The sequence below is a fragment of the Polypterus senegalus genome, chromosome 2 (assembly GCF_016835505.1).
Source record: "Polypterus senegalus isolate Bchr_013 chromosome 2, ASM1683550v1, whole genome shotgun sequence".
NCBI lineage: Eukaryota > Metazoa > Chordata > Cladistia > Polypteriformes > Polypteridae > Polypterus > Polypterus senegalus.
The window spans coordinates 299,210,841-299,234,380 of record NC_053155.1 but is presented as its reverse complement, the minus strand read 5'-3'; the positions used below and the strand labels follow the sequence as shown (position 1 = coordinate 299,234,380).

At 42.0% G+C, this 23,540-nt stretch overlaps 1 protein-coding gene across 1 annotated transcript in view; it reads left to right on the top strand.

The window, feature by feature from the left end:
* The window catches only part of lhfpl6 (LHFPL tetraspan subfamily member 6), a 213,593-nt gene that overhangs the window by 777 nt on the left and 189,276 nt on the right, over positions 1-23,540 (top strand). Inside the window, exon 2 of the mRNA XM_039745831.1 lies at positions 9-558. Within this exon, the coding sequence (XP_039601765.1) occupies positions 174-558 (385 nt within the window). The 5' untranslated portion in view covers positions 9-173. The remainder of the gene's footprint in view (positions 1-8; positions 559-23,540) is intronic.

The following is a 23,540-nucleotide window of genomic DNA, read 5'->3' as shown; positions in this document are numbered from 1 at the left end:
CTTTGCAGGGAATATCAGAGGATGAAGCCACGGAGAGGCGCTTTATGGTAGATCAGCGGAGGAGCGAAGTGTAAAGTGCGAGACGCCGCCAACTCAAACGGATTACAGTTGATCTCTGCTCATCCTCGACCCCGGACACCCAAACTTTTCGAGTGATCATTCAACTAAGCGACATGGCATCCAGTCTGACGTGTGCGGGCACCGTTTGGGCACTGCTTTCCTTTCTGTGCGCGGCAGCTTCATGCGTGGGATTTTTTATGCCGTATTGGCTTTTGGGATCGCAGATGGGCAAGACGGTGTCCTTCGGAACCTTTCGGAGATGTTCGTACCCGGTTCGGGATGAGAGCCGCCAGCAGACGATCATGGTCGAGCAGTGTGGCAGGTACGCCTCTTTCCAGGGCATCCCGAGTCTGGAATGGAAGATCTGCACGGTGGTGACGGGCGTGGGCTGCGGACTGCTCCTGCTGGTGGCGCTCACGGCGCTCATGGGCTGCTGCATTTCGGAACTCATCTCCAGGACCATCGGCAGGGCGGCGGGAGGCATGCAGTTTGTCGGAGGTCAGTGCTTCCCTGCGGGTGCTTGGGAGGGTTTGGGAATGCGGGCCGCCATGTGAACAGGTGTACCAAAAAAAAGTTGCTGCGCCCCACAACGGGGCATTCGGGGGAGGTGGGCAACCTTTCTGACCGACCTCTTTGACACTCTCGGCGCTCCAGTGGTGACAAGCCTCGGTTCTTAGGGTCAAGCAGTTGTTGAGCAGGGGGGCAAATGCTGTGTGGAAAATGTGCCAGTTCAGACAACTGGTGGGTGGGTCCGTTCAGGGGCTTTGCTTTCGGGGGCGATTGGCAGCTGACCTGCACTGACAGTATGAGTTTCATATTTTGCATCTACGTAACGTTGATAATTAGGAATATCACGCCATTGCCACACATTTCCCTCATTAGTGTCCCAAGTTAAATGTTCATCCCGCACTCATAAAAATGAACGTGCCAGAGTGGTTTGAAAGATTGATGCCATATGGGAACCATTTTTGATTCCCAAAGGCCCCATCCACGTGAAAGCTCCAGAAAGACCCTTTATTTATTTAGATCAGTAAGGTGCTCCATGCAGTAACTGACCAAGAATAGATGGTAACAGATTTGTGAAATACCAACGGATCCTGTTTTTAAAGGACTCTTGCGGCCTCCATTAACACAAGTAGGGTTTCTTAATCAGTTCGTGTCCAGCTAGTTTACCAAACATTACACATTTCAGGTTTTTCTACATGTTAGAGAGCTTTGCAAAGCGTAAAGTACCAACTTCATATACAAAGAACTCTTCCCACGACTAAATGGAGCTTGGTCAACCAATGGAGGAGCCACACAACCCAGTGAAGAACCATAAAGCGCCAGTAAAGAAAGAAAAGAGTTTTAAGAGTGCATGGGGGTTGAATTTTTCCCTTAATTTGCAATCCTCTCTCATGAGACTTTAATCAGAATTCAAGGCAGTGGAAATGACACTATTTTACAGTCGTGGAAGGCAGATTATTATTATTATTATTATTATTATTATTATTAGCTTCAACTGTTGTGTCTTACCACTGTAGGGCAGTGCAGGCATGGATCCCTGAATGGGGCTGTTGGGCCTGGGGTTCCAAAATTCAGTTTGACCTCATGAAAATGAAACCACCTGAGACTCATAAGCTGAACTCAAGTGCAGTGGTAAATATTTTAGGGCCCCTGCGTAATGTTGCAATTCCAATGGTCTTTCAGCACCCTAAACCATACAGTGCTTTTTTTTCTGTGTGTATAATGGCATAGAGACACTTCATAAAGGGTAAGTTTGATATTTTTTCAAGTCACAAATGTGTTATATATCATTTGCCACACAAAGTTAGGCATTTTCTATAAATTTAAAAACATTTTGGGACCATCAGAAAATATAAATAAAAACCTAAAAACTTACAGACAGTTGTTGAGCATTCAGCTGCATCTTGTGTTTGCACACACATTGTAAAATAGCTTATACAAGTCACTTTTGAACAAAAACAGCTGTACACACAGTGTGGGCCGTGAGTGGGCTGTGTGTTATATTGTATAGGAGTAGTTCCTGCCCTGTGTCCAGTGCTACTGAGAAAGGCTCCACCACTCACTCTGATCTGGACTAATCATGCTTGGTTAATCCAAATGAAAATAATATGTCAGGTATTTTAAAAAATGAATAGCTATGGTACTCTGGTGATTACAGTATGAACTTGTGCCTGAGGTGCAGCGCGTATGTGTCAACTCCGGAGGGTGGTCCATGAAGCGAATCCCACTCCTTAACAGAAAAGGTGGCACAGTGGTTCTTCAGAGTGATCACATAGAGGAACCAAAAGACCAATCTATCCAATAATAATCTATCTATCTATTATATAGTGCCTTTCACATCTATCTATCTATCTATCTATCTATCTATCTATCTATCTATCTATCTATCTATCTATCTATCTATCTATCTATTATATAGTGCCTTTCACATCTATCTATCTATCTATCTATCTATCTATCTATCTATCATATAGTGCCTTTCATCTATCTATCTATCATATAGTGCCTTTCACATCTATCTATCTATCTATCTATCTATCTATCTATCTATCTATCTATCTATCTATTATATAGTGCCTTTCACATCTATCTATCTATCTATCTATCTATCTATCTATCTATCTATCTATCTATCTATCTATCTATTATATAGTGCCTTTCATTATCTATCTATCTATCTATCTATCTATCTATCTATCTATCTATCTATCTATCTATCTATCTATCTATCTATCTATCTAGTCTGTCTTCTAAAGCCCAAAGAACCAGTTTCATGTGCAAAGCCCTCTTCCCAGAAGGACATGGCTCTTTGTTCAGTGTTGGTTCTAAAAGGCCGTTTTGTCAGCCATGTAGCTCAATATCTGCTACCTGAGATGTGAAAATGGAAGTGATGCCCAAGTACCACCAATCATTTCTGAACCAGTAAGAAATTCACATATTGTAGGTTAAGGACTACTTGGTTTAGAATGTGATGAGCTGATGCTCTTCACTAGCAGTAAACTGATAAGTCAAACTTTTGGCGTTCTTGTCCTTTTCTTGTATTTTGTCCAACGGCTTGCTATTTTGTATTTACAATTCTGAGCGAATGCCGCCAAGTGATATCTTTGAGATTTCAGCTCGGGCCCTCGTGTGTTGAATCTTTATTTCCTATACCCTGTCATGGCATGTTGAGAGATTTTACCTGAAAGAAGCTGATCTGATGGAGACAACAAACCATGATGTTTCACTACAATAAATCAACAGCCTTGTGTCTGTCATCTTGAAGTCTTTCTTCAGAGACTGACAAAAGGCATGGACCCAGAATGTATTTTTTCCAGTTTTGGTTATTTTGTTTTTGGCCATTTTTTGTGTGTTAGGTGGTCCTTTCTTGTGATTTGGAGTGAGAAGCCCATTAAGTTTTAATGTTTGTTTTTAACAATAATACACTTTATGTACAGTACACTGATAGACTGGTGTTCCGTCCAGGGATTGTTCCTGCCTTGCCCGCAGTGCTTGCTGGGATTGGCTCCAGCTTCCCTTCTCTGGAGATGGATGGATGGATGGGTAGATGTACAGTAAATAACACAGTTGCCATGCTCAGATCACCATAAATTTAACAACAATATTATTTTCAGTTACTTGATGAGTCGGTGGATGACTTAATTGTTTCTGTGTATTTGGATGAGCGTGGAGTTAATAAAGGTGTAGACCAGTTAAATATGGTGCCCTGCGCCTGCACTCAGTGACGAGCGCTATACAAAAATAAGCAGAATTGAATTTACATGAGGAGGACATGCTGTTGATGAAGCTGTTTGGAGCAGGTTTTCAAAAGAGGCTTTGTGCTGCCGCTCAGTTGTCTCACGGTAAGCACTTTGGCATCTTGTTTTATAATTTTGCCTTTAATTTAAGTGATTAAGTCTGCACAAAGACAGCCACATCTTACATGCAAAAGTTGCTGAGTTCATTGAATTTGATACAAAGAACAGCAGTTTAGGACAATAGAATCGAAGCAGTGGTTTCAACAAAGTGTGTGCAGCGCGCTTAACCTGCCTACCGTGGGCTTTGGTCATGTCAGTGCTTGTGCTGCTGTGTCGCCCTGTTGGCTCGTCTGCATGATTTTGTACTCGTCTCCTCTTTAAAATGCAGAAAATTAAAATCAGACGTTATGAACTTTACATGTAAGTGCCAGATCATAAATTTAATTATAATTACAGTGCATAATAAATAAGAAAGTTTCTTGGATCTTGCATTACCTCATTCAGCTTGTTGTTTGTTATGAGATATATAAATGATTTGGATAGGAAGAGAAGTAACAGGCTGGTCAGGGTTTGCAGATGATACCCTGCTGGAAGGCGGAGGTCGTGTTTTACTAACACGCTGGAATTCTATGAGGAAGCAACAAAAGTAAGCAATCAAAGTAGAGCATGTGATATTTTTAATCTGGACTTTCAGAAAGCATTTGATTAGGTGCCATATGAGAGGGTGGGCATCAAACTAAAAGAAGTTTTATCTATCTATCTATCTATCTATCTATCTATTATATAGTGCCTTTCATGATCTATCTATCTATCTATCTATCTATCTATCTATCTATCTACGCTGCTACCGTGAGCCATCTAAGGTGGATGAGCAGACCGGGGCCAGTCCGAGCCCAAAAGCCCCAAGTAAACCTTCCCTCTCTTAAATGTCAAAGCTGGGGAGAAACTAACCGGCCCCCACCAGGCAGGCAGGGGAAAAAAAGTTTGGGAAGTTGAAATGAATGTCGGAAGAATGGACAACCCCCAGAAAGGGAAAAAACCCCCAGACTGGAGTGGAAAAGGAAGAAAAAAATGAACCCAGGGGGGTGACGTGTTTTAAAGAATCGTTTTCTAAGTACCAGAGAGGTGACAATTACCCAGAGGGGAGGAGTCAGGGGGGTTGGGGGACGTGACTCTTGTATGTCGTGAAAAATTTAACTGGCACTTTGGGAAAAAGGAAAGCATAAAAGCATTCTGAGTTTTTGGATTTTCTTGGAAAAAAGGAAGGGTAATGTTGAGAACTTTTCCCCTGACCTGAATTTTTTGGTTTCACCCAAGCGAGTTATGAATGCTTTTCCCTTTGGGGAATGGAAAGAAAAAGAGTTTAATCGTTTAAAGAATGTTATCAGTTTTAGAAAGTCTCTCACCTCCAGCACATAATGGCTCCACCCAGCCCTCTTTTTCATTAGTTAAGTTCTTCTTGTCATTCCCCCTTTTCTTTCAAATGCCGTTTTCTCTTTGGGTTTTTAAAAATTTGCAGAGACCCTTTTAAAGAGGCCGTATTTTTTTAAATATTTGGAACAAAAAACTGGAACTTTTCTTCAAGAAACCAACCCCCAAGAATAGCCGGGGCAGAGGGACGGGAGGAACGTTTCTGAGCCAGCCCCAGTGCCACCCGGGGGGTGGCAGTGCTTTCAGTAAGGGCCCCGGGAGCCCTTGACTGTTTTGACAAATTAAATGTCCAAAGGTGTTTAGACGGGGGAAAAACATTATTTTCAAATGTTCGCCCAAAAACAAAGAAATTTTTTTTCTTTTTTAAAAAGTGCTAGTGAGGCATTAGACGTGGTTCTTAGTGGGATTTTAATTTGCACGAAAATGCAGAGATGGACGGGAAGGAGCTGAGCCCCCCCCGGGTCAGTCAAGGTGTTGTGGTCCCATCAGCAAGAACTTGTGGATGGTGGAAAGTCGAACCCAATGGCGAAGTACACAGGCTCAAGGCCTCCAGTGGATTTATCCAGGGAAAGGTGGACAGGATTTATGTGGCACAATCTGAACCTCTTTTTGGCTCTTGTCTTCTGCCCACAGGGTTTTGACCATAGTTTAGCTCCCGTTTTTTTGGGGTCGGCGTTTTTTAAATCTTCTGGCACAATACTAAATTTTTAAAGACTCTTTTTCTTCAACATTTTCCCCCTTTTTTGGGACAAAGGGAAAACCCAAAAAAAATGAATTCCCCAAGCAAGGTGGGGCTCCAAGGTCCAAATTAAACTCTTTGCCATTTTTTCTGAAATTTTTAGAAAGGAAATGGCCATTAAAGAACTGAAGAGGACATTGGGAAAATTCAAACCAAACTGAAACCCGGGTTTTAATCCCAAATTTTGCTTGGTCTCTAAAGACAAAAAGACTGGGCCCCTACTGGATAACAGGTAAAGGTTGTCGGGGGAGATTAAAATTTTCCCAAATGGGGCCCCCCAGTTTTTTCTTTCTTTGGGAGAAAAAGTTGCTCAGGAAAAACTTCCTGTCTGAAAACGCAATACGAAAAGGAGACCGGGGGAGATCCGGAATTTGCCTTCAAATTTTAAAAAGACTTTTCTGCAAAACAGGATTATCTTCAAATACAAAAATTTTTTTTAAATGACCTCCCAAGCTGACCCATCCACCAAGGAAGACCCACCTGCCATTCACTGGGGAGCCACAGAGTTTTGGGGTTTAAATCAGCAAACCCCCTGGGATGTGGACTTCCCCGGGGTTCAAGCCCTTTTGGGATATCATGGGAAAGGATTTCCCTGACTGTTTTTGGGGAGAGCATCAGGAGAATTCCGTGAGTTGTCGGAGGCATTTTTGATTTTTCCCTAAAAAGGGATCTCTGCAACAAAAAAACTGGCCTCCCGCCTGCTCTGCTCGACTTAAAAATTTTTTAAAGCTGGCCTTTGCTGAGGACGTCATGAACCCTTGGGGGCCTTCATCAGCTTGTGTCCTGAAAGATGTTTTTTTGTCTTTTTTTTGTGCGGGGTTTGATTGCCCTAGTTTTTGGTTTAAGGCAGGTCCCCCTTTACAGATCAAGAGAGGCCTTTAAAGGGGGACCAAGTATTTTTTAATTCTAAAAGTTTGGTTTTGGGGAGACCTTTTTAGGATATAAAATTAATGACCAATGTGTTTAGTGTTTTAAAATTAATGGAGGGGGTTGGGAGCCCCATTTTCTGTTCAAGGGTAAACGGTTTTTCCCCATCTATCCGCTGTCCCTGAGCCCTGCTCCACAGACTTCCCCAAAGTTCACGGCCTTTATTGCCTGTGGTCCCACTTCTTTTGGGTGGTGGATGTGGAAAGTCACAGTTGTTTCCCCCGAACCTGATGTTTGTCCGCTGCAGGATTTACAGGTTTTCAAACGGGGTCATCTGCCGGGCAACTTCCAAGAATGCCTTCTGATGGGCAACTGGGACTGTCCTCCCCAAACCTCCCAAGTGGTTAAATGGAACCTAAATTTTAAAAATTAAAAATTTTCATTGGGAAGTCTGGGGCCAAGCTGATAACTGGGAGGGGAATTGATAAACAGACTGAAGAAATGGAAATGGGTGGTCCCGTTTTTTTTCGGGTAGGGGCTAATTTTAATAATTTAATTGCTTCAATGTTTGATAAATTTGGTGTCAAACCCCCGTTTTCTTTTTAAAAAAAATTCAGGGGGGATTTTCGATTTTTTTTGGGTAAATTCATTGGGTTAACGAGTGTATACATCTGCCCGGGGGAAAAAGGGGGTCAGGGCTTTGGACATTCTGAGTAAATTGGCTTTTAGGCGACAGATTTAAACGCCTTGTATGCCCCCCAGCCTTTTACTGTAGGGGGTTTAATTTGCCACAGGGTGGAAATTTAATTTTTATTTCAACTCCTTTTCATTGATATCGGCGCATCCTGCCCACCTTTTTCTGAACATGTTATTGATTTGCCCCAAAAAAAACAGAGTGGGTATTAATGTGGGGCTCTTTTGGGTTTCCAAGAACCTAATATGGAATCCATCTTGAGTTTGACCGGGGTTGTTTAAACTCACTCAATGAACAAAACTTTTCCAAAATAGCCAACTTTTTGATCCCCAAACCATGGGAAATCGGGGGGTGTGGACATGAGCCCCCGGATTAGGTCTTTCCCCTTGGGGGGGGAAATCAACAAACTTAAAGGCTCTTTTGTGCAATTTGGGTGCAGGTCCTCTGTGTGAGGATTATTCCTGGGGTCTTATAAAGAGGGCAGAACCTCCTGAATGTATCTTTCAATTAAACCAAATGTGATTTTATCAATTCTAATAATCCCATTTTTTAAAAATTAATCACATAAATGGGTTTCTTTTAAAATTTTCAAAAAAAAATTTTAGACTGGTGCAAAGTGTCCCCTTTTATGTATTTGAAAGCATGACTGATACCCCCTGGGGGAACACTTGTGTCTGCATGAAAAAATCTCCAGCATGGAGGACTTTATATAAACCGCCAATTAGAAAAGAGTTGGGGACCTGCAGTGGAGGATCCTACATGGAGCAATAGCCACCAATTCATTTTTAAAAACCATTGGTGCCAGCACAACAGATCAGTGTCCATTCTGCCTTCAGAAAGAAACAATTTATCATTTATTTCTGTATTGTACCAGATTACAACCACTGCTGCATTTTCTTGATTTATTGTTCAAGGATTTGGGAATTATATTTAATAACCTCATTTATATTTTTGGAATGTCTGTGTCAAAACTTTGTAAAAGACAATGTTTACTTGGCAATTTTTTGTTAGGCCAGGCCAAGATGGCAACGTTAAAAACGAGAAGAAATAGAGATATAGATCAGAAAACTACTGATGCTCTGTTAATGTTTAAGGTCCTCCTTCAAAGAAGTATCTATCTATTATATAGTGCCTTTCACATCTATCTATCTATCTATCATATAGTGCCTTTCACATCTATCTATCTATCTATCTATCTATCTATCTATCTATCTATCTATCTATCTATATATAGTGCCTTTCATTATCTATCTATCTATCTATCTATCTATCTATCTATCTATCTATCTATCTATCTATCTATCTATTATATAGTGCCTTTCATTATCTATCTATCTATCTATCTATCTATCTATCTATCTATCTATCTATCTATCTATCTATCTATCTATCTATCTATCTAGTCTGTCTTCTAAAGCCCAAAGAACCAGTTTCATGTGCAAAGCCCTCTTCCCAGAAGGACATGGCTCTTTGTTCAGTGTTGGTTCTAAAAGGCCGTTTTGTCAGCCATGTAGCTCAATATCTGCTACCTGAGATGTGAAAATGGAAGTGATGCCTAAGTACCACCAATCATTTCTGAACCAGTAAGAAATTCACATGTTGTAGGTTAAGGACTACTTGGTTTAGAATGTGATGAGCTGATGCTCTTCACTAGCAGTAAACTGATAAGTCAAACTTTTGGCGTTCTTGTCCTTTTCTTGTATTTTGTCCAACGGCTTGCTATTTTGTATTTACAATTCTGAGCGAATGCCGCCAAGTGATATCTTTGAGATTTCAGCTCGGGCCCTCGTGTGTTGAATCTTTATTTCCTATACCCTGTCATGGCATGTTGAGAGATTTTACCTGAAAGAAGCTGATCTGATGGAGACAACAAACCATGATGTTTCACTACAATAAATCAACAGCCTTGTGTCTGTCATCTTGAAGTCTTTCTTCAGAGACTGACAAAAGGCATGGACCCAGAATGTATTTTTTCCAGTTTTGGTTATTTTGTTTTTGGCCATTTTTTGTGTGTTAGGTGGTCCTTTCTTGTGATTTGGAGTGAGAAGCCCATTAAGTTTTAATGTTTGTTTTTAACAATAATACACTTTATGTACAGTACACTGATAGACTGGTGTTCCGTCCAGGGATTGTTCCTGCCTTGCCCGCAGTGCTTGCTGGGATTGGCTCCAGCTTCCCTTCTCTGGAGATGGATGGATGGATGGGTAGATGTACAGTAAATAACACAGTTGCCATGCTCAGATCACCATAAATTTAACAACAATATTATTTTCAGTTACTTGATGAGTCGGTGGATGACTTAATTGTTTCTGTGTATTTGGATGAGCGTGGAGTTAATAAAGGTGTAGACCAGTTAAATATGGTGCCCTGCGCCTGCACTCAGTGACGAGCGCTATACAAAAATAAGCAGAATTGAATTTACATGAGGAGGACATGCTGTTGATGAAGCTGTTTGGAGCAGGTTTTCAAAAGAGGCTTTGTGCTGCCGCTCAGTTGTCTCACGGTAAGCACTTTGGCATCTTGTTTTATAATTTTGCCTTTAATTTAAGTGATTAAGTCTGCACAAAGACAGCCACATCTTACATGCAAAAGTTGCTGAGTTCATTGAATTTGATACAAAGAACAGCAGTTTAGGACAATAGAATCGAAGCAGTGGTTTCAACAAAGTGTGTGCAGCGCGCTTAACCTGCCTACCGTGGGCTTTGGTCATGTCAGTGCTTGTGCTGCTGTGTCGCCCTGTTGGCTCGTCTGCATGATTTTGTACTCGTCTCCTCTTTAAAATGCAGAAAATTAAAATCAGACGTTATGAACTTTACATGTAAGTGCCAGATCATAAATTTAATTATAATTACAGTGCATAATAAATAAGAAAGTTTCTTGGATCTTGCATTACCTCATTCAGCTTGTTGTTTGTTATGAGATATATAAATGATTTGGATAGGAAGAGAAGTAACAGGCTGGTCAGGTTTGCAGATGATACCCCTGCGGAAGGCGGAGGTCGTGTTTTACTAACACGCTGGAATTCTATGAGGAAGCAACAAAAGTAAGCAATCAAAGTAGAGCATGTGATATTTTTAATCTGGACTTTCAGAAAGCATTTGATTAGGTGCCATATGAGAGGGTGGGCATCAAACTAAAAGAAGTTTTATCTATCTATCTATCTATCTATCTATCTATTATATAGTGCCTTTCATGATCTATCTATCTATCTATCTATCTATCTATCTGTTTATCTATCTATCTATCTATCTATCTATTATATAGTGCCTTTCATGATCTATCTATCTATCTATCTATCTATCTATCTATCTATCTATCTATCTATCTATCTATCTATCTATCTATCTGTCTGTCTGTCTGTCTGTCTGTCTGTCTGTCTGTCTGTCTATAATACAGACACAAGTGAAATAAAAGGTTTATTGTAATAAATTACCTTACCAAAGGCTTCTTTTGCTGTATTAATCACAGTCCTTTTCTCTGTTAATGTTACTTTTGTTGATTATGTGCATTATTGTTTCTTATTTTGTCTTTTTAATGTAATAGAATAGAATAGATTATACAGGTGACACATTACAGCATTTGTTAAAACAGCTAATTTAGAGCTGCAGAATGTTAGGTTGATGTCCCAGGCCATCTGTGTGTAATTTAAATGTTCTCCCCACGTCCTTGCAGGTTTCTCTAGTTCTTCAGGTTCTCCCACACAGATCCTCCACATATCATGTTAACTGTTGAGTCTAAATGGGCTTGGTGTGAGTGCACTTCCGTTAACTATTACCTCTTCTAGTCCGGGTTGCTGCTTTCACCCAGCGCTGTTAGGTAGGGCCTGCTGTGCTTGGTCTTGCATTGTATGATGACTGTGGTGTTGTACACTTTCTGGACACAAAGAAAATCATTGCATGAAATAAAAATTTTGTGACAGAGATTAAAATAGAGCTTAAACGGGTCAAAACAAATTACCTTTCTTAATTGTACCAGTCAGTTAATAAATTCTGATTATGTGTAATATTAGTCATTTGTCTTCTTGACACATTTTGGGTTGAATAAAATACAAATATTTTGGAGGTCAGAACTGAGTAGAGTGCTCCCCCTCCCCCTCTCCCCCTCTCTCTCTCTCCTTCTCTCTCTTTCTTTCTTTCTCTCTCTGTCTTTCTCTTTCTCTCTCTCTCCTTCTCCCCTCCCACCCCTCTCTCTCTCTCTTTCTCTCTCTCCCTCTTTTTTACATTCACACGCTGGCTCCCGGTCTCTCATTAGATCAAGTGCACGCTCTGTGGCTCACCGCTAATCCCAGACAGTTCATGAAACTCCATATCGCAGGCCAGCCAGTTCCTGCTGTCATCGGCGTGTCTGGAGAGGCTCGAGCAGACCTCAGCTTCGTCAGCTGCAGTACGGGGGAGCAGTGAGCCTGTACCTCTGGAGTCTAATTATTGCATTTACCTTAATTACATTAACCTCGACACCCAGAGGGGTGCCCAAGTGGCAGGGATCCTAATGATGCGACGCTAAGCAGATGATCTTCTGCATGACGTGAATGTCCTATGGGGGTTGCTAGATGTGGCCCCTCATTAAAGGGAGAAGCGGTTTTCATTGTTCCAGCAGTTTCTTCTGTGTATTTCATTTTATCCCCGAGTATCACATTACACGTCTGGTTTTGTGTGATTGTCCGAAAATGTAGGCGTCCTGTACATTGCGAGGTTCTGATCAAAAGCAGATGTGAAACAGCTTTTCACTCGAGGAGTTAACAAATCCAGTAATGCCGCTTGTCTTTATCATTCTTTATCATTGTGTCCATAAGAGAACAAAACAATGTTCTTTGTTGGAAATGTCATCTGAAGACATGACCACTCTCCTCCGTTCACGAGGACCTTGTATACGCTGGCAGTAACTGAGGATGGCAGAATTTTAATCAGGGTGTCTTTTTCTGTGGTCTTTTTGCATCCAACAGCCCATCGGGGGGCTTGTCACTCACTGTTTTCAAGTATGGTCACAGCGTTTTTATCTTTTTCTATTGTTCTGTCCCTTTTTTTTTAAAGAAATCTGAAAAACAATTTCCAAAATAGAGTGTTTTAGGATTTTAGAGTCAAGGGTGTTGTTTGTGCTGTGCTTAGTGCTGCTGCCTCATGGATCCAGCAGTCATGCAGCTCACAGACGTGTGTTTCAGGTCAGTTGTACCTGTGAGGGTCTGTGTGTGAGTGGGCTCTGTGGTGGCTGAGGTCCTGACATTCTGAGGTCAATAATAAAAATTTACACCTTAACACCAGCAAGACCAAGGAGCTGGTGCTGGATTTTAGGAGGCCCAGGCCCCTCATGGACCCTGTGATCATCAGAGGTGACTGTGTGCAGAGGGTGCAGACCTTTAAATATCTGGGAGTGCAGCTGGATGACAAATACTGATGCTCTGTGTAAGAAAGGTCAGAGTCGACTATACTTTCTGAGAAGGTTGGCATCCTTCAACATCTGCAGTAAGATGCTGCAGATGTTCTACCAGACGGTTGTGGCGAGTGCCCTCTTCTACGCGGTGGTGTGCTGGGGTGGCAGCATAAAGATGAAAGACGCCTCATGCCTGGACAAACTTGTTAAGAAGGCAGGCTCTATTGTAGGAGTAAAGTTGGACAGTTTAACATCTGTGGCAGAGCGACGGGCACTAAACAAACTCCTGTCAATCATGAAGAATCCACTGCATCCACTTAACAGTGTCATCTCCAGACAGAGGAGTAGCTTCAGTGACAGACTTTTGTCACCGTCCTGCTCCACTGACTGAGGAGATCGTTCCTCCCCCACACTATGCGACTCTTCAATTCCAGCCGGGGGAGTAAATGCGAACATTAATTTTATTTTAATTCTTTTCATTTTTATTACTATTTAATTTAATATTGTTTCTTTGTATCAGTATACTGCTGCTGGATTATTGGAATTTCCCCTTGGGATTAATAAAGTATCTATCTATCTATCTATCTATCTATCTATCTATCTATCTAAAGATCCCTGGGCGTCCATCATAAAGAGTTGGGTGTACCCCGATGTCCTGGCTAAATTGCCCACCACCGCCTACTCATTCTGGCCCCCTAATTATCTTCTGACTATCTCACCACTTCACAATCTAACAGCTAATGTGTGGCGAGCGTACTGGTGCAAAAATGGCTGCCGTCACATCATCCAGGTGGGTGCTACACATTAGTGGTGGTTGAAGTGCCCCCCACTCACTGTGTAAAGTGCTCTGATCAGTGAGAAAAGCACCATGGAAATGTAAAGAATGATTAGTATTATTATATTAGCTTCGACCGGCACTGATTTGACGTGTATCTTTATGTGGCGAGGAGCAATTCTCAGCGTGCTGGGAACGTCCGCGCCATCAGCGTGGCTTTTCTCAACTTGAAAACTGTGACTGACTCTCAAAATACGTAACATCTTTAAGTACAATAAAGAGAAAGCTGGCAGAAACTCTTTCACCTAATGTTAACTCAAATTTATTTGCACATTTTATATATATATATATATATATATATACAGTGGTGTGAAAACTATTTGCCCCTTCCTGATTTCTTATTCTTTTGCATGTTTGTCACACAAAATGTTTCTGATCATCAAACACATTTAACCATTAGTCAAATATAACACAAGTAAACACAAAATGCAGTTTTTAAATGATGGTTTTATTATTTAGGGAAAAAAAATCCAAACATACATGGCCCTGTGTGAAAAGTAATTGCCCCTGAACCTAATAACTGGTTGGGCCACCCTTAACAGCAATGACTGCAATCAAGCGTTTGCGATAACTTGCAATGAGTCTTTTACAGCTCTGGAGGAATTTTGGCCCACTCATCTTTGCAGAATTGTTGTAATTCAGCTTTATTTGAGGGTTTTCTAGCATGAACTGCCTTTTTAAGGTCATGGCATAGCATCTCAATTGGATTCAGGTCAGGACTTTGACTAGGCCACTCCAAAGTCTTCATTTTGTTTTTCTTCAGCCAAGAGGTGGATTTGCTGGTGTGTTTTGGGTCATTGTCCTGTTGCAGCACCCAAGATCGCTTCAGCTTGAGTTGACGAACAGATGGCGGTAGATGGCCGGTAGACAGTAGAATTCATGGTTCCATCTATCACAGCAAGCCTTCCAGGTCCTGAAGCAGCAAAACAACCCCAGACCATCACACTACCACCACCATATTTTACTGTTGGTATGATGTTCTTTTCTGAAATGCTGTGTTCTTTTACGCCAGATGTAACGGGACATTTGCCTTCCAAAAAGTTAAACTTTTGTCTCATCAGTCCACAAGGTATTTTCCCAATTGTCTTGGCAATCATTGAGATGTTTCTTAGCAAAATTGAGACGAGCCCTAATGTTCTTTTGCTTAACAGTAGTTTGCGTCTTGGAAATCTGCCATGCAGGCCGTTTTGCCCAGTCTCTTTCTTATGGTGGAGTCGTGAACACTGACCTTAATTGAGGCAAGTGAGGCCTGCAGTTCTTTAGACGTTGTCCTGGGGTCTTTGTGATCTCGGATGAGTCGTCTCTGCGCTCTTGGGGTCATTTTGGTCGGCCGCCACTCCTGGGAAGGTTCACCACTGTTCCATGTTTTTGCCATTTGTGGATAATGGCTCTCACTGTGGTTCGCTGGAGTCCCAAAGCTTTAGAAATGGCTTTATAACCTTTACCAGACTGATAGATCTCAATTACTTCTGTTCTCATTTGTTCCTGAATTTCTTTGGATCTTGGCATGATGTCTAGCTTTTGAGGTGCTTTTGGTCTACTTCTCTGTGTCAGTCAGCTCCTATTTAAGTGATTTCTTGATTGAAACAGGTGTGGCAGTAATCAGGCCTGGGGTGGCTACGGAAATTGAACTCAGGTGTGATACACCACAGTTAGGTTATCTTTTAACAAGGGGCAATTACTTTTTGGGCCATGTAGGTTTAGATTTTTTCTCCCTAAATAATAAAACCAGACATTTAAAAACTGCATTTTGTGTTTACTTGTGTTATATTTGACTAATGGTTAAATGTGTTTGATGATCAGAAACATTTTGTGTGACAAACATGCAAAAGAATAAGAAATCAGGAAGGGGCAAATAGTTTTTCACACCACTGTATATATATATATATATATAAAATCCAACATCTGTCTGTCTGCTTTTCACGAGAGAACTACTTAACGGATTTAGATCAGGTTTTCTTCTAGAATTTGCTTGAACATTCCGGTTGATTTTGAGTCTTCGCTCATTGTGCTAAGTATTATAATTCGCTTGCAGGACCGATATATTCACGTTAATACGAGAGAGAGGCTGCGGGCCGACGGGAGGGGTAAGCGTGACGTCAGGAGTGCGGAGCAGGCCGGGGTCCTCCTTGCTGTCCTGTTTCACTACTACGTGGGCGGAGCTGCAGGTGACGGTTAGTAGTGCATAATTAAAACCTTTTATGGTAAATGAATGCTGGCATTACTTTCTGTATTGTTAAGAAGGGTCAGGTCAGGTTGGGGAGCAGGCACTTGTCCAGTGCGTTGCCGCACCCACCTCACAATGAAACAGCTCAGGATTCTAGTTGGCAGCCCCCCAGGCGGATATGTAGTCCAGTCCCACTCTCTGGAAATGACCATCTTTGGTGTTATATGGGCGTCTCTTTGGCCTGCTCCAGCCGCTTGGGTCCTCAACAATGAGAGTCCTGCGAGCCCTCGAGGAATAGCACCACATGCCTGTAGTGCCGGAACTGACGCTCCCTCACAATGCAGGTAATGTGCCTCATTCAGGACTCCATGAGCAACACAAAGTCAGACCAGCGTTACCCAAGGATTCTCCAAAGAGACTCAGTACCGAAGGAGTCCAGTCTTCATCCATGTCTTGCAACCAAATAGCAAAACAGGGAGCACCAGGGCTCTAAAGACTTGGACCTTCGTCCTTTTGCAAACATTTTGGGAGTGCCACACACCCCTTTCCAGTGACCTCATGACCCCACCATACTCTCCTAATCTGTCTACTGACTTAAAAAGGGTGTCTGTTTTTAATGATTAGTGGTTATTAATCAAATAAATTGCCACCTGATATTAGCACCGGACTTATCTTTAGAGTCTTACATTATGAATTTCTTATATATAAACGTCCACGTGTGAAAGTGTGTGTGTCTGTCTGTCCGGCCCGGAAGTGAGAGGTGGAGTCGGGGTGAGGGCTCCTTCTTCAAGGAAATAGAAACTCACCAAGCTGCTAATAACACAAGAGATGCAAGCATGTCAGCAAAACGAAAACCTCCTCCAGAGTAGTCAAGTAACTGACATCTCTATATTTCATTTTTTTTTTCTGACCATTTCAATAGTTTCTATAACCCCATTCTTTTTACAGCACAGGCTTACACAGCTAGTATATATAATGACACTACCCTTCCAGTAATTATAAGTGTAAAACACTTTGAGCTACCTTATTTGTATGTAAAGGTGCTATAGAAATAAATGTTGCAATTAAAATTTGAATCCCCCCTGGTAACACAACATGGCATGTTGTTCTCGTATGGTGACGGTACCTCCACCTCGGTTGTTGTGTGACATCTGTGCAACAGAAGATTGGCGGACCATTGTGATGGTCCGTGTTGGCTGCACGTTCCCTGTTCGCTTCTTGGAACCGTCGATAGTCATAAACCAAGATAAGCCAGGCATTTATCAATCAGCAAGGAATTGTGGGAATAGGGTGCAGTGCTGTCATTAAAAACCAGAGAAGAGTGTTCAAAAGCAAGTAAGGTGCAAGTTCTGCAATAATGAAATAATCCATAAAATCAGTGAAGTGAAGGTTAAAATCCAATAAAAAGAGTAAAATCCCAAGTAGTGTTCTCAATTAAAACAGTGCCAAGCCCCATTGCCTCTCTTTAAAATCTGTCGTTTCCTCAGTTTATTACATCAAGACCTTGCAGCATGAGGAGACTCACTTTTGTTGCTCTAAGGCTGTGGATACACTTGATGCTACGCAACACAATTAGTTTACATTACTGACTATACTTGTGTGCGTGTTTTATGTAAATCTGGAGGATTCCACCAGGTGGCAGTGCGATCAATCATCACGGTGAGAAAACAACGTCCGGTTTCGCTGTGTTCTGAGTTGAGGGAAGAAAGATGTAAAAGATAAAAATTCTTTGTATTCTGATGATGTTGTCAAGGTGCGAAAAAAAAAAAAGTCTGCAACAGTGACACTGAAGATGGTACACGAGACCTTTAAATGTATCGCGTCATTACAATGAGGAATATGCAACGCTTGTATTGCCTGTGTAAGAAATGGATGAAGAAAAGCACTATGAAGACATTCGCATGTCAGCATTTACGTTTGATGATTTGCTTCATTGCATAGAACAATTCATCAAACATCGAAGCACGCAGATTGATCCTGCTGGAGCTGCAGTGGGGCTTGCTGCCACACTGTGTTATCTTGCCAAATACTCGCTCCTTTTCTGTTTTGCATTGATGTATCTGTCTCGAATTTGCTTCCATTTTGTGTTGCACATTTCCACATCCACTTTCAAAGAGCTGGTGATTTCATACCAGCTGCTGTGCCAGGCATGTTTGTCACTATGGAGATATTAATAGTAAATAACGATGCCGACGTCAAGTACCAAGTTGAAGACACTGTGTCCCCCCCTCAAATATTTACTGGTACTATAACTTGTGCACACATCACATTAATTTCTGATAATGTATTCAAAGGACGCGTTATACTGGGAATGTGTGGTAGCCATGATGTACGCATGTAAGCAATTCTGAGCGTCAAGTCCGGCTTAAGGAGCGCCACCTCTCCCACCATGCACTTGATTGCAGGGTTACTGCTTCACGAGGACATACCCCAGACCACCTGCTTCCATTCTTCACGACATTGTCCTGCCTCCCTCTGATCCTTTGTTCTCTTGCCTCTCCTTTTGATTGCTGATTTGATCTTTTCACTTCCTCGTATACAAAGTATAGGGAAAGTATTGGAATTGTCCAAAAATTCAATTTCGAGATTTTGATCAATCTCGATATTTTAGACTCACTGAGTCTGAAAATTCTTTTTTTGGAATTATGTCTGTGTGTGTGTGTGTGTATGTAAACACGATAACTTGAGTACACTTTCACTTAGGTCAACCAAATTTTGCATTCAAGTATTAGGTAGAAAACGTAGATTTCTATCAATTTTTGAGCTATTTCCGCTAACTGGAAGTGGTACTTTACCTGAAACGTTTTCCCAAAAACATTAAAAATTCTTTTATAAAAATAATATCACATCATATTATGTTAAAGTACCACATTCTAAACCTTTTATTTGTATTGCATTTTTTTGAAAAACGAATGGTTTTCGAGATAATTGTAATTTTACGTCTGACATTCAAATGGTAATACATACATATTTGAAAATGTTTTGGCTTTACATAAACGAAATTTTGTGTACAAGTATTACATGACACACATTACTAAAGTCTCTTGCAACATTTGACCCACTTCCGCTTACTGAACGTGGTAACTTTTGAGCTATTTCCGCTAACAGGAAGTGGTACTTTACCTGAAACGTTTCCCCAAAAATATAAAAAATTCTTTTATAAAAATAATGTCACACCAGATTATGGTAAAGCATCACATTCTAAGCATTTTTTTCGAAAAACGACCGGTTTTCGAGATAGTCGCAATTTTCCATTTGACGTTCAAATGGTATGCATATTTGAGAATGTTTTTGCTTTACGTAAATGAAATTTTGTGTACAAGTATTATATTATACACATCACTAAAGTCTCTAAGCTTTTGACCCACTTCCGCTTACTGAAAGTGGTAATTGGCCTGAATTGCTCGCCAAAATAAAATTATCATGGTAAATTTGTTATTCATGCAGCTGCAGAGTCCAATTTATTCAACTTTACTTTTATACTAATTGTTCAATATATTACTAATTTGATTTGATTTGTTGTTGATGGTTCTTTAATGTACATGATATAAAAATATAATCATTGTCTTGCGGTTTACTCCTCAAATATCCATCCCCATTTCTGAGTATACAAGAAGGGGAGGGGAACCACTCCCAATTTTCTTTTTCGAGATCCCTCTATACCGACCTCCACCTACTCCGGGGTGTAAAGGAGGCACCTGACTGACCCACTCACATTTGCACATGAATGCACAATCAACTAAGCACCCCAATTAACCCCGGAGCAAGCACCGACATGCGTACACTCACATTCGATCGAAGCCTGCATGCTCTGGGACTTGATTATTTATCTAAAAATCACACTGCACCACTGCGACCACATCATTAAAGCTCAGAAGATAGTCAGTATGGAGAAACACAGTTATCGCATACATTATTAGTTAGCTGTTAGAATAGAAGAAGACCATAAAAATGAAAGCTCCTGCTGACCCTTTTGTCCTTTCATGATTCGTGGCATACTAACACCTCTCCTATAGAATGCACAACGATCTGCTGCAGTTCGGAGGAAATGTATCATCATGTTCTGAAAGAGGCATAAAAATGTCAGAATCTACTCAGCAGGTAGCCATCCTCTGCTTTTGCCTTTGGGCTGCTATTAGTCCACTCTCGTGGTAATAAATAAGCCATCATGGAGCAGACCGAAACAAATCAGTCAGCCTTGGTGTGCAACTGTTAAAGTTTATGTTGCTGGTTTTGTCCGTTTTTGGTGCAGAACTGTTGGTTTATTTTAGTATGTGAGGAGGTGCTCTTGTTAAAAGTGAGTTTGGCTGATTTTTGTTTTTTGTAAACCTGTACAGATTTGTTATTTTGGGTGTTGTGTTGTGTCATGTTATGGAATTTATGAAATGTCAGACTGTAATATTGTAGTAGTGTAGTGGCTGATCTATGCTGGTCATGTAAATTTGAAGGCAGTGTAACCAGTAGGGGGTGTGGAATACCAGGGGCATACAGCAACCCCAAACCTGGACACAGACGGGCAGAAAGGCACAAGTCCAAGGCAACACATGTTTAGTTCTAGTGGGGCAACACTTTTACCTGCTCCCCACTACAGAGCACAGTACAAAAGCACCAACAGTAATGCTCAGTCCTTTCTTCTTCTTCCTTCTTCCCTCTTCTTCTTCTTCTCTTTCTCTGCCACCTCCACTCCTCTTCCAGCAAGCTTTGTCCTCCACCTCCCGTCTCTGGCTTTCCAAATGGAGTGAGGTGGCTCCTTTTATTCAGCACCTACGAGTGCTCCAGGTGGTTCTTCAGGAGTACATGGAAACACTCCCAGGTGTGGTAGAAATCCACTATAGGGCTCTGCAGCTCCCCCTGGCAGCCCCCACGGAATCCCACCAGGGATGTACCAAACTCAAGCTCCCAGCGTGCCCTGCGGGAATCCGTGGTGCCACAGCGGCACAGGAGGGCTGCCGTCTAGCGTCCCGGGGGAGGTAGTGCCTCAGCGATCCTCTCTCCCCCGTTCCTTCCATTCCATTGGCATCTCGACCAGATATTGGCCATGGCCGCCCATCACAGGGGTGAGACCAAGCAGAGATCAAATTTACATGTGCCTTAATAACCTGGTTACTCTCAGAAAGCACCTTGCAGCTCAATTGGCATTCGCCACAGAATACCACAATTGGCAACTCCATAATTGGCGCCCCGTTCTCGTCACAGATGACAGCAGGCTCACACCGAGCACGTGTGACAGACATGAAAGAGTCTGGAGACGCCGTGGTGAATGGTAGGCAGCCTGCAATGTCATCCAGCATGACCAGTGATGGTCTGGAGCAGGGGGAGGTAATGTCAGTCCTGGTGGGTCACAGTGACTGCAGGTTTTTGCTCCAACCCAATTGCTTAATTAGAAACCAATCCTTGCCAGTCTCAGACCGTATTTAATTTTATGGCTTGTTAGTCTGCAATGTTTGGCTCTTATATCATCAATTTTTTTCTTTTCCGAGGCTATCACCCAAATGATTTGTAGCCTAAAATGGATTATTTTCTCTCTGTCACATGTTTCTATTGAGTGTTTTATTAAACCAGATATTGCCTGATGAATCCACACAGGTTAGACAGGGACCTGCTGGCTCCTTTGTCATTTACATCTCATTGCTAATAAGGAGCTATTAAAAATAGTGAAGACTATAATAAGCAATTAAGGGTGGGGGAATCTTAACAAGTGAGACCACTAAAATGAAGCAGAAAAATGTCTCTTGAGCAATAAGTGCTTCATTAGCAGTAATTAACATTCCATTAAGAAAGTGGGTTGAAACAAAAGCCTGTAGTGCCCACCCCTGGTCTGGAGCGTCGCACAGACCACCATGCGCTGGGCAATGGTACCCTGACTACTGTTTGGTACCAGGATGAAATGCTAGTGCAGTGGGCCCTGAGTTCCTCCTGGTGCAGGACAATGCCTGGCCTCATGTGGCCTGAGTGTGCAGGGAGTTCCTGGATGATGAAGGCACTGATGCCATTGAGTGGCCCACATGGTCACCAAACCTGATTCCAATTGAGCACCCCTGGGACGTTACATATCAGTACATCTGACATCGGCAAGTAGCACCACAGACAGTCCAGGAGCTCACTGATGCCCTGGTCCAGGTATGGGAGGAGATCCCCGAGGACACCATCAGCCATCGCCTCAGGATCATACCCTAATGTTCTTGGGGTGCCTACAGACACATGGAGGTCACACACACTACTGAGTCACACTAGGAGTGGCTGTGATGAAATTCACACAAGTTGGATCAGCCTGGGATTTCAGTTTTTGACTTTCATTTTCAGTGTGATGTTGAATCAGCCCTCAGTAGGTTGCTGATTTTGGTTTCCATTGACTGTTGTTTCATCATTTTATACTCAATGATTTTCACATGATTACTCAGTAAAGGTTTTCCATCCATCCAGCCATTATCCAACCCGCTATATCCTAACTACAGGGTCACAAGGGTCTGCTGGAGCCAATCCCAGCCAACCAGGGCACAAGGCAGGAACAAACCAAGAGCAGGGTGCCAGCCCACCGCAGTCAGTAAAGGTTTTCATCTTCAATATTTCGTTCACTAAGATCCAATGTCTGATTTAAGTGTTCCCATAATTCTTTTTGAGCCGTACATTTGCTATAATTTTGTGGAAACAATGTGATCGGGTGACGCAGAGGTTGCAGTCCATATATGTCGAATCTTGAGGGGCTGTAAATAAGGGGGGTGTTATTTACTTTACAGCACATGAAGGATTAAACGTATTTATAAAACACAAGGAAATAATCACAGGCTCCATGCTTATTTTTGGGTTTATTGTGGCCGACGATGACCTTTCATTCTTTTTTGTGCAGTATCACATCAGATCGTGTTGCCAAAGGGGAACTTGCACGTGTGAACGGGGGGCTTTTAAGAAACCAGGCCCTGCCTTAACTGGGTTACTCCCCTTATCCTGGTTTTGTGTGTGCATGTAGACCCCCTGAATGATACAAACTTCTACAGAAATTCTTCTTTTGTTTAGCTAGATGGGAGCTTCTGTGTTTGATTCACTGAAGGGATGTGAGTGTGCAGTCAGAGGAGGTCAGATGAAGCGTTTAACAGATGGACGATTGCAGTTCAAAGTCTAGGGCTACTCCAGTGCAGCGAGATGCGTACTTACATGAGACTGTAATGGAGTGTGCAGGCCGCAGTTCATGCCTGTGGTCGAGATGAGCCTTGACTTGGCACTCAGGGTCACCAAGATCTCTGGAATGACACATAGGAGAGTGTGAGGCTGTTTGAACTGTGACCTTGTCATGATGGCTGTGGCAGAACCTGTTCTACTAGTCCTAACAGACTCCATTAAGAAAGCATAAGGAAATGTACATAAATCTTTAAACAGAGCGAAAGTCAAAACCTGGAGACTGGTAACTACGCTGCCAAAACCAAAACACTAACCCAAACTCAAAGTCGTAATTAGGAGCAGAAATAATTCCTAACCAAAGACACATGTCACATGAACTTGTTTTGTTTGTATCTCCAGTCATGGCGTGACATGCAGCTAGTAGTTGCCAGCGTCTGCAACATATAAAAGAAGTCCCCCCCGCCCCTCTTGCCCACCCAATGCAGATACAGTTAATGGGTGACATAACTTTAAAAGAGGAA